At 37.5% G+C, this 12,096-nt stretch overlaps 1 protein-coding gene across 3 annotated transcripts in view; it reads left to right on the top strand.

Annotated features, from left to right (window-relative positions):
• The window catches only part of MYO1D (myosin ID), a 346,572-nt gene that overhangs the window by 133,246 nt on the left and 201,230 nt on the right, over positions 1 to 12,096 (top strand). For all 3 annotated transcript variants that reach the window (XM_067714337.1, XM_067714339.1, XM_067714338.1), the window contains exon 15: positions 10,404 to 10,570. In XM_067714337.1, coding sequence (XP_067570438.1) covers positions 10,404 to 10,570 — 167 coding nt within the window. The remainder of the gene's footprint in view (positions 1 to 10,403; positions 10,571 to 12,096) is intronic.

The raw sequence follows: 12,096 nt of genomic DNA, 5'->3' as shown, positions 1-12,096 counted from the left end.
TTATTTCTGCTTTTTATTGTTCCTTTGAGGTCTAATACTGTTTGATAACTTCAGTCTGGGATTTTTTTTCCCCTTAAAGAACAGATTTCTACTCTTAACTGCTGCTGTTGACAAGTTTGATAAATTAGGCAGCATTCTGGGACTCATTATTTTTAGTGCCTTCATTTTTATCTTTCTCTTCTGGTGCTTTTCCAGTATATTTTTTCTTCTTCATTTTTAACTTTTTTTTTTTTTTAAATCAACTTCCTCTCTAAAAATTTAAATCTATATTATTTTTGGTTACTTCCCTGTGGATAAATTAGGCAAATGCCACAAGAACACATCTATTCAGTAGCTTTCTATTCTTTTCGTCAGGATTCTTTGCCCCCAGGTGACAACAGATAAGCACAGTGTGTAGGCTTGTATAATCAAAAATCCAGAAAGGCAGGGGAGGGGTAAGGACACAGGAGCATAGACTAGAATACCCTTAGGGCCCCTCCTCTTGTCCCTCAGCTTCTCTCTGCATGTCAGCTTCAACCTCTCTCATCCAGCAAGAAGGAAAGTGAACCTAGAAGGAGCGCATGGGACACAAGAAACAGAGTTGAACACAGAATTTTATAAAATGTATTTTATACAATACATTAATCATAAATATATTGTTTATAAAACATATTTGATTTGTTCAATTAACTAGAAAAGAATCACTTTTGTTTTCTAAATTTGGTAGTCAAATGTGAATTTTTAAATAAAAATTCTAGAACCATCTATAATTTCTGTATGGCCAATTGCGTTCAGCTACTAAACAACTGAACGCTCCCTCCCCAAATTAGTGGCTTAAACAAGAGAGACAGGGCTTCCCTGGTGGCGCCGTGGTTGAGAGTCCGCCTGCCGATGCAGGGGACACGGGTTCGTGCCCCAGTCCGGGAAGATCCCACATGCCGCGGAGCGGCTGGGCCCGTGAGCCATGGCCGCTGAGCCTGCGCGTCCAGAGCCCGTGCTCCGCAACGGGAGAGGCCACAACAGTGAGAGGCCCGCGTACCGCAAAAAAAAAAAAAAAGAGAAACATTTATTTCTCTCTCTGTAAATGAAGTACAGGAGAAGTTATCCCAGCACTGGTATAGCAGCTCTAAGGTTATTAGAGACAAGTTCCTTCTGTCTTTCTGCTCTACCATCCTAGTGCTTGGCATCCCTTCTCCGGGTCCAAGATGGCAATTGGAGCCTCTTCCCTTTTAAAGAGACTTCCTGGAAGTCTCATATAGCACTTTAGCGACATCTCATTTGCTGTACCTAGTTGCCGAGGAAGCTGGGAAGTGCCTTTTTATTCTGGTCAGCAGTGCACCCAGCTAGAAGTAAGTTTTCTGTTTTGAAGTAGGAAAAAAAGTTACCGTGTGTGAGGTAGGCAACGAGTCTAACAGTCTCTGCTACAGCTCCCCAGGCTGTGTGAGGTGGGGGAACGAGGGAGAGAGTAGGGACAAGCAAAAGAATAGAGACAACCTATCAGTCTAATAGAAGGCAGGAAGGTGGGCAGGGCAGAAACAAAGGAAAAATGTTACATTTAGAAAATACATACATGATAGAAATAAATCTAATTAATTGGTACTCACCATAAATGTAAATAGACTAAACAGACTGGATAGGTGGAAAATCCAGGTACAGGCATGTCTTGTTTTATTGCAATTCACAGATAGTGCGTCATTTTTTACACATTGAAGTTTTGTGGCAGCCCTGCAACAAGTAAGTTTACCAGCAGCATTTTCCCAGCAGCATTTTCTCACTTGTATCTCTGTGTCACAGTTTGGTAATTCTTGCAGTATTTCCAACATTTTCTTTATTGTTGTATTTGCTATGGTGATGTGTGACCAGTGCTCTTTGATGATCTATGACTCGCTGAAGGCTTAGGTGATGGTTAGCGTTTTTTAGCAATAAAGTATTTTTAATTCAGGTGTTGTTTTTTTTTAGGCATAATTCTATTGCACACTTAATAGACTATAGTGTCATGTAAACATAACTTTTATATGCACTGGTAAACCAGAAAATTCGTGTGACTTAGCCTATTGCAGTATTCATGTTATTGCCATGGTCTAGAACTGAATCTGCAGTAACACCAAGGTTTTGCCATGTTGTTTATAGGAGCTACCTAGTTGACACTATGCAGAAAGATTAAGAACAAAAAGGTGGGTAAAGATATATCAAGCCCCCCCCAAAAAAAAACCTGGTGAAAGCAATATTAATGTGAAAAAACATAGAACTTAAGGGAAAAAAATTATTATTACAGATAAAGAGACTATCATAATAAAATGAAAATACTCAATAAAGCCATTTTGAACTAGCTACCTAACAGCACAGCCATGATGGTACTTGAACTCTATAAAGCAAAAAAAAAAAAAAAAAAGAACCTGAAAAAATGTAAAAGGCAAAATTGACAGGTCCACAGTCCCAGAGGGAGATTTTAAACCAACTCTACCAGAAACAGATCAAGCAAAAACCTTAGTAAGAGTGCAGCAGCCAAATTTAAACTTTATCTAATAGATCAAAAGATCTCTATACCCAGGGGATAAGAAATACATATTCCTCTCAGGTATACATGCAACATTTACAAGAATTGACCACATGCTAGATCACAAAAGAAGTCTCAACTGTTGTAACAAATGTATATATAGATGCACCTCCATCCTCACAGCAAATGAAATGAAAATCAGCATTAAAAAAGTTTTTTTTTTTTAATCTGCTTGGGAACTTAAAAATACTCCTAAAGTGGTCTACTTGTTATGCCTTTATTTAAAAAAACAATAACAACAAAAAAAAAACAAGGAAGACTGAAAGTAAATGAGTTAACTTCAACTTAAGAAGCCAGAAAAGTAAATCCAAAGAAAATCTAAAGAAAAAAATTAAGAAAATAATTTTTAAATAGCAAAAACTAAAAGTAATCAAAAAATTAATCAAATAGACCTTTAAAAAACTTATTTTAAAAAGAGAAGATAATGTTAAGAATGAAAAAATGATACAACTTTATATACTGCAGAGATTTTTGAAAGTATCAGAATATTATGAACAACTGTATGCCAGTGAATTTGAAAAATTAGTTTTCTGGGAAAATGTTATCAAAATTAACTCAAGAAGAAATAGAAAGCCTGAATAAATTTAAAGATTCTGAATCACTAATCAGAAGTCTGCCTTCCCCCAATTCTGCCAAGAACTTCAGGCCCAGATGGTTTTACAGGTAGGTCTTACAGATCCTTCAGGGAGCCAGTAATTCCTATCATACACACACTGTTTCCTGTTTTCAAGGAAGGGAAGAAGAGAGGCCACTACCCAATTCATTTTATGAGCTTAATATTACCTTGGTACAAGGTTAACATGAAAAAATGAAATTAGAGATGATTTTCACCTAGGAACATCAACATGAAGATTTTTAAAATACATGTAAGTAATGCATTTTCCAGCAACAGGGTGAACAAAACACCCCCTAAAACCGACTGAGAGCAACCAAAAATTGGTAAGTTATGAAAACCAGCTTCCTGAATACGGTCATGAACTAACAAGAAAGCAAAGAATATGCAGGCCTGGTGCTGAGTGAAGGCAGAAATTAACTGAATGAAGGGAAAAATAACTAGAGCACCAGAGCTGCTTTCACCCTCTCAGCATCTGTTGAAGTGGGTGACTTTGAGTATAGGTATCCAAGGCTGGTCCTTGGAGGGAAGCCCAGGGCCTGCCCAGAGTAGGGTGACTAACAAGGGACCACAAACCACATGCATACTCACACATATGTACACACACAAACACACGCACACACACAACGGTGGGTCTCCAGAGGGCTGCCTCCTCAGAGAGCTACCTCTAGAATGAGCTAGAAATAACCCCTCATTATCTGAAAGGAAAACTGCCTGTCTTGGTCCTTGGCACTGAGCCAAGCAGGGTAGGTGACCATCCCCTGAGAATTTATAATTGTAAGCCAGCTTTTATGAGATTTGCAGTCCAAATTCACACTACCTGGGTGGCCTGAAAAGGCTCAAGCCTGGTCAATTCAGGTCTGGTATTGCCCCCAGGCATCTGATGGAAGCAAGGTGAGGGAACCACCTTCATTCCAGACCTTAAAGAACTTCCACAGATGGAGTTCTAAGGAAAATAAGGAGTTCATAGTGCTCTGCAGCGGGAGAGGCCACAGCAGTGAGAGGCCCGCGTACCGCAAAAAAAAAAAAAAAAAAAAGAAATGAAAGGCCTAAAAATATGAGAACTAGTAATTGAGAGCAGGTAACTAGGCAATTGATAGAAATAAAAACTAAATAATTAAAACTCAGTGGATAGGTTTAACATTAGTTTAGACAAAGCTGAAGAGAGAATAGGGAAATGAAAGAAACAATTGAAGAAATTATCCAGAATCCCACTTAAAGAGACCAATAAATTAAACTTATAAGAGACACATTAAGAGACCTGGAAGATAAAATGAAAAGGTCTAACATGCATCTAACCAGAGTCAAACAAGGAGAGGAGAGAATGGGTAGAATGGTAGAAGGAAAAGAAAAAAGAATTTCAAGAATGATGAAAGACACCACTCTACAGGGTCAGGAAGTCCAGTGTATCCCGAGCTGGAAAAATTAAAAGAAATCTGCTCCCAAGCACCTAGTGAAACCCCAGAATACCAAAGATGAAGAAAATACCTTAAAAGCAGATTAGCTTTGAAGAGAAAATAACTAAACCAGAATTCTATACCAAGAGAATTCATATTTTTCAAGAACAGAGACACAACAAAGAATCTTTCTGAAAAATAAAAAGAGAGTTAGAACCACAGTAAAGGAAATTCTAAAGGATATATGTCAGATAGGAGGATGTCTGATTACTGAATGAAAGTCTGAAATGCAAAATGAAGAGCAAAGAAATTGGGAAATATGTGGGTGCATATAAATAAGCTGACTCTGTAAAATAATATTTTATTGGATTAAAAATACAGGTTAGAGCTAAGTAGCACAACAACAATAGCATATAAATTGGAAGGGTGGGTGATTATAATTCAACTGTTTAAGGTCCTTGGTTGTTCAGGAAAAGGATAAAAGTATTGGTTATATATATACACCAATACCAAAAGTATTGGTATATATATATATCTCATGAGTTATAAATACATATAAAATTTTCTAGTGTAGTCATTGAAAGAATAGAAATGAGTTTATAACTTCCAAACTAGTGGTTGGGGGTGGGGGAAGCCAGAATGAGAAAAAAAATCATTAGTCTTAAAAAACATAGGAAAGAGGAGACAAAATAACATAGGAAAGCTGGGACAAATAAAGATGGTAGAAATAAATCCAAATATATTAGTAATTACAGTGAATATAAATGGAGAAAAACTATCAAATCAGATTAAAGAAAAAGAATACAGATACATTGCCACTTATTAATGACATCTACTCATAACAGAAAAGTTGAAAGTTTACATTTAAAAAGATATATCAGGCAAATTCTGACATTCTGGAACCTTAATCCAGTTTCAGGACCTGTAGTGGCTCAGCAGTGAGCTGCCTCCCATCCCTGAAAGTGCCAGACTATTTTCCATTCACCTTTAACTCCCAGGTTTAGCTCTTCAGGATTCCAGACCAACGTGTAGTTCTGCATCCAAGGTCTCAAGTTCCAGCTTTCATCCCCTGAACCCCACAGGCTGTCAGCAGCTGTGCTCAGCCTCACGGCTGCCTCTCCAGATCGACGGTTGCCTCTAAGACACCCCTCTGGACTTTAGTCTTACTCTCATCTCGGCTATGTTATCAGCTCTTGATGCATTGAGATTTCTCCCCTCTCCCCATATTTTGTGTAGCACTTTTTTTCAGTGACTTCCTCAGGAAGGTTGATATGAATTGCCTAGTCCTCCATCACCAGAAGTGCATTTTCTCAGAGTCCACACAGTGGTTTTGTTTTGTTGTACTTTTAAATATTTTATTTATTTATTTTATTGACATGCATACAATTGACATACAACAGTATATCAGTTTCAGATGTACAACATAATGATTCAATATTTGCATATTTTGCAAAATGATCACCACAATAAGTCTAATTAACATCCATCACCATGCACAGTTACACTTTTTTTCCCCTGTGATGAGAACTTTTAAGAATTACTCTCTCAGCAGCTTTCAAATATACAATACAGTATTATTAACTATAGCACACAGTGTTTTTAAATGCATGTCTTATCGCCACCTAGATAAGCCTTTTGCATCTAAAGAATGACTTCTACTAATTTTATATACTTCTTGATACCTCATAAAGCACTCTGAACAGTCAGTAAATTATTAAATGAACTTGAATTTGCTTTTGACTCTATTTGATACTGTTCAACACATGTTAAATATCAATAGATGAATATCTATCTAAATCAGGTATCTTCTGCCTAATACATATACTGATTGGTGTACTTTGGCAAAGGATGTTTTTCACAAAAATATGGGGAGAAACAGGTTTGTAAGTGCAAGATAATAAGATCACTGTCAACTTTGGGAATTTAACCTTAATAAGACACTTAGAATTTGTCAAATTTAGGATTTCTTAGGTTGAGTCAACCTGGATATTTACAAAGGAGAGAGGAGGCGGTGTTTATAAATTGAAGCAGAATGCTGATTAAATATAGAGAAAGCATTTCCACTGGCTTCCTTATCTGAAGGTTTTTATGTTACTAACCGGGATGAAAGGGCATCCCCCCACCCCTTAGCTGGTCATGAAGTGTCTATTCCAGTGTTACCACTTCCTGTGCATAATCAGTCAATACTGGTAAAATTCCATTCAACTGGTTTCTGTTTAGTGAAGTTACTTATACTACTCAAATGATACCTTACACTAAGATTGCTTTGCCCACATGATTGCATAAATTATTGAGTTCAAAATATTTTCTAATTCATACTGTAATTTTCTTTTGGACCCGAGGGTAATTTAGAAGTATATTTCTTAATTTCCAGTCATATAAGATTTTCTAATTATCTTCTTGCTCTTGATTTCTAGTGTAATCTCATTTGATCAGAGGATAGACTCTGTGTGATTTCAGTCCTTAGAAATTTGTGAAGTTTTCATTATATGTTTTGTTTATGTGTTAAAATTATTTGCATTTAATATTCTATACACATCCATTAGTTTGCTAGTCATATTATTATTGTCCAATGTTTCTGCATTCTTACTAATTACTTTGTTTTGTCAGTGCTGAAACGTGTGATAAAACCTACTTTGATTCTGAACTTGTCTACTTCTTGTTGTACCTTCCATTTTTGCTTCAAATATTTTGAGAATTTATTAGGCTTATTCAAGTTAGAACTGTTATATCTTCCCAGTGTTTGAGTCACTTATCACTATGAAATGTCTTTATATTGCTTTTTGCCTTAAAGTCAGCTTTGCATGAATAAAAAAGTTAAAAGCAGCTTTTCTTTTGGCCAGGGCTTGCATGGTCTATCCTTTTCCCCCCTTTTACTTTCAACCTTTCCGTATCCTTATGTTTCAAGTTTGTCCCTCATAAATAGCATATAGTTAGTTTTGTTGTTTATCCCTTCTGACCATCTTTGTCTTTCAAATAAATCATTTAGTTCATTTATTCTTTTTTTTTAATAAGTTTATTTTATTTATTCTTGGCTGCGTTGGGTCTTCGTTGCTGTGTGCAGGCTTTCTCTAGTTGCGGCGAGTGGGGGCTACTCTTTGTTGTGGTGCACGGGCTTCTCATTGTGGTGGCTTCTCTTGTTGCGGAGCACGGACTCTAGGCGTGCGGGCTTCAGTTGTTGTGGCTCGCAGGCTCTAGAGTGCAGGCTCAGTAGTTGTGGCGCATGGGCTTAGTTGCTCCGCGCATGTGGAATTTTCCTAGACCAGGGCTTGAACCCGTGTCCCCTGCGTTGGCAGGCGGATTCTCAACCACTGTGCCACCAGGGAAGCCCAGTTCATTTACTCTTAATGTAGCTATCGTATGTTGTATTTAAATCAACCATCTCATTAGTGCTTTCTGTTTGTCTCTTGTATATTTCTTTTTCTTTGCTTCCTAATCTTTTTGATTGATTACTGTGGGCAAAAGGTAAACAAAATTCTATTCCTTCTGCTTGATAACCTCAGTTAAATTTCTAGCTCTATTCCCCTGTTAACCTAGTATGATGTATATCAACTATATTACTAGGCAGCATCACTTAAGATAAAAATTACCCCTATTGGTAAATTGCACCTGTACTGGGAGAATGATAATTGTCTGGTGGGGATGACATACTTTTGGCTTCCTGAGTGTGATGACTCATGGATTAGGCATGTCCCTTTCAAGGACCCTGGAAGCTATGTCATTAGAGTTGTTACAAGAGATATTGAATCCTATGGGGCATGAGGCTTTTAAACCAAGGGCACTTCCCACATCTGTCTGATACGGACTCATCTTATTGTGCCCAAGCTATTACCTGACTGCGATATGGACTGCTGCACAACCTTGACGTGCCTGCTGGCAAACCATGTTCTTGTCGTCCTGGGTAGACTCCTGCCAAGTGCGGGCTGTAAGTCTTTTGAGTCAGAATGTTTAGTTAAACCTAGGGAGGCATCCTTTCCTTGCACTGCCGCCCACCCCCCCCACACTACCACTCAGTATTGCAATGATTTTTTATTACTACATTTATTCACGTTATTATTTTGGAAGATTTACATTATAATATTGTTTTGGTGGTTACTCAAGTTATTACAATGTCATTCTGGATTATAGAAATCTAATCTTATTGGGTGCTTTTACCTCCTTCCTGGACAATGCAAGGGCCATAAAACATCTTAATTCCATTTGTCTTCCTCCCAGCTTATGCGCTCTTTTGGTCATGTACTTATAAATATTTATTTTATATATATATATAGCCAGTAAGATGATGACATCATCATCATCATTATTATTACTCCTAGGAATAGTCAACATCTGTTTAGATTTACTCATTTATTACTTCTTTTTTCCTCTTTCTATATCACCGAGCTTCCTCTTGGACCATTCTTCTTCTGCCTGAACTTCATCCTGTTATATCTGAGGCCTGATGTTGACAAATTCTGGAAATATTTTATGCTGTTTCCCTTCTTGAAGAACGTTTTTGCTGGGTGTGAAATTCTACATTGGCAGTTCTTTAAGCATTTCACAGACAATACTCATCTGTCTTCTGGATTCCATTTTTTCTTTTGAGAAGTCAGCTGTCAGTCTATTTGTTGCTCCTTTAGGTAGTCAGCCTTTTTTCTTCTGCTGCCCTTCTTTGGTTTTCAGAAGTTTAACTGATGTACCTAGGTGTACATTTTTCTTTTTAAATCTTGCTTGCAGTTTGTAGAACTTCTTCAGTGTGTTACAGCTTAATTGTTTTTCATCAATTTTACAAAGCTCTTGGCTATTAGCTCTTCAAATATTGCTTCTGCCCCTTCTGTCTCCTCCTTTTGGGACTCCAGTTACTTAGACCACTTTACGGTGTCTTGTGTGCCTCTTAACCTCTCTTCTTTATTTTCCATCTCCATGATCCATTCTGGGAAAATTCTTCTCACCTTCCTTCTAGTTTACTAATTTTTTTCTTCACCAATTTCTAATCTACTCTTCTACTGATCCACTGAGTTCTTAATTTCCATTATTGTATTTTTAAGTCCTAGGTTTTCCAGTTGGTTTGGTTCCTTTTTGTAGTTTCTGGTTCTCTAAAAAAATTCTCAATATTGTCTTTTGTCATCTTGAACATGCTAAGCATAGTTGTTTTAATATTTCTATCTGATAACTCCAATATCTGGACCCTTACAGATCTTTTTATTTTGTATGTTGTTTTGCTATTTCTAATTCATGTTATCTTGGCTCCTTATATATCTGGTTAACTTACTTTGTTCCAAACATTAAATTTGCAAAACTGTTTATAGAAATAATTGGAGGCCCAAGTTTATGTAGTCTTTCTCTAGGGAAGATTTATCTTTGCTCCTTTTAGGCACGTAAAAGCACTGATATTCCGAAGAAGCTATTCCAGTTTGAAGGACTGAAATGATTCAAAGGTGAAAGGAACACTTAGTATGTACCAGGGCTGTGCCAATTATTTTACATTCTTCAACAATGCATTTTTACCACAGCTTCTGCCTCTTTCTATTAAATTACTCCTTCTGTTACTTTTAATCATGTTTCTGTAAATACACAAAAACTTGATGTTTACATGTCTCAATTGTTTACACCCTAGCTTTACCCCCTTTCTGCTATTCCTGATGAGTCCTAAAATATAATAATACAAAATTTTAACTGAATGCCTGAGAATTTCCAGGCATTTAATTGAAGGGAAATTTAAGTTGAAGGGAAAGGAAGAATTTTTTTATAAGTCTATGCCTGAGAAATGAGAGTCACAGAGCTTAATTTGACACAGCTAACACTAATGACATGTCAATGTCTTTAGTCTGGGATTTTTCTCCAGTGAAACTTATCATTTGCCGATTCATTTCTTTAGGAACCATATTATGTACGTTGCATCAAACCCAACGACAAGAAGTCCCCACAGATCTTTGACGATGAACGCTGCCGGCATCAAGTAGAGTATCTTGGACTCCTGGAAAACGTGAGGGTGCGTCGGGCAGGGTTCGCCTTCCGCCAGACCTATGAGAAGTTTCTTCACAGGTGAGAATAGACTAAACAAGGAAACCTGCTAGCACACTGAGAATTATGGAGTCCTCTCCATGTTTAACCGTGCATCAGCTCCTGTCAGACAATCTAAATGTTTGTTGAATGAACAGAAGAGATGAGGAAACTGCAACTGTGAAAGACCTTCCCAGAATCGGCAGGAGTCCCCTCGAGTCTGTGGTTTACGGACCATGGGGAAAAATTTTATTCTTCATGGGGAAAATGGGGGCATGTAGTATAGGAGAATAAACAAGGATTTGGAGTCACAGCTGGGTTGGAATCCTGGCTATGCTACTCATTTGCTGCCCGACCTTGAGCTAGAAATTTAGCTTCTTTGACTGTCCTTCTGCATCTATAAAATGAGTATAGTAACACTACCTCATAAGCCTTTTGTTGTGAGGATTAAATTAACCAAAGTAAAAAGGCTACGTGCCTGGCACATAATAGATGTTCAATTAATGCTGTTTAGCATTACCAATATTGCTAACTATAATAATAACAAAATATTAAGTAGTTAATCATGGAGGCCCTAAAATTAGTTTACCTGATTGAATCCTGGCTTTGCCATTTCTTAGCTTTTTGACCTTAGGCAAATCATATAACCTTTCCATGCCTCAGGTTCCTATGTATAAAATGGGGGAAATTAATTAATTTTTTTAAATGGGAATAATAATGGTAACTACCTGGTAGGGCTGCTGGGGGATGAAGTAATATATGTGAAGTACTTAGAATGGTACCTGGCATATAGTAATCACTCAATAAGTGTAAGGTATCATTGCTATTGTTATTTATTGTTACTAACAATAATGATAGTTGACACCTGGTATCATAAAAATAGTGTTTTAAATTCCATCTATTCATCTATTTTAAAATATTTATTGAGCGTTTCCTATGTTGTAGATTGCAGATTCCACAAAATATGAATAAACAAATACATAACATATTGATTGGTGAGAAGAGTCTCTAAGGAGATAATAATGGCAGGACGGGGTCAGCCATACAAAGGTCAAAGAAAAGAGCAGGTGGAGCAGAGGAAACAGCGGAGAAAAGTCTCTCTTGCAATAATAAGTGGTGTTTTAGGTACCAAACGTCATCCAGTGTGGTTGGAGGATGCTGAGTGACAGGGCAGTGGTGCAGCATGAGATCGGAGATGGACATAGGCCAGATCATTTTGAATGTTGTGATCCAGACTAAACAGTTCAGATTTTGGCTAAGTGTGGTAGAAAACCACTGGTGGATTTTATGCAGGGAGCAACCCAATCTTATGGATGTCTTAAGATATCACTGTGGCTGCTGTGTGAATAGGAAGCAAGGAGACATTTAGAGATGCTATTGCAGGAATCCAGGAGAGGCAGCTCAACGAGAGTGCCTTGAACAAGGAATTATTGCAGATCCAAGAGTAGTGGACTGATTCAGGGTATGTTTTGTGGAAAGGTGGACTAGACTTGCTCATGGATTGGCGTGATGAGAGAGTAGTAGAGAGGGATGAAGGGTAACAAGTCGATTCTGGCTGGAGCATCTGG

This window comes from Pseudorca crassidens, chromosome 19 (assembly GCF_039906515.1).
Source record: "Pseudorca crassidens isolate mPseCra1 chromosome 19, mPseCra1.hap1, whole genome shotgun sequence".
Classification (NCBI taxonomy): Eukaryota; Metazoa; Chordata; class Mammalia; order Artiodactyla; family Delphinidae; genus Pseudorca; species Pseudorca crassidens.
This window is presented reverse-complemented; position numbering and strand designations above follow the sequence as displayed.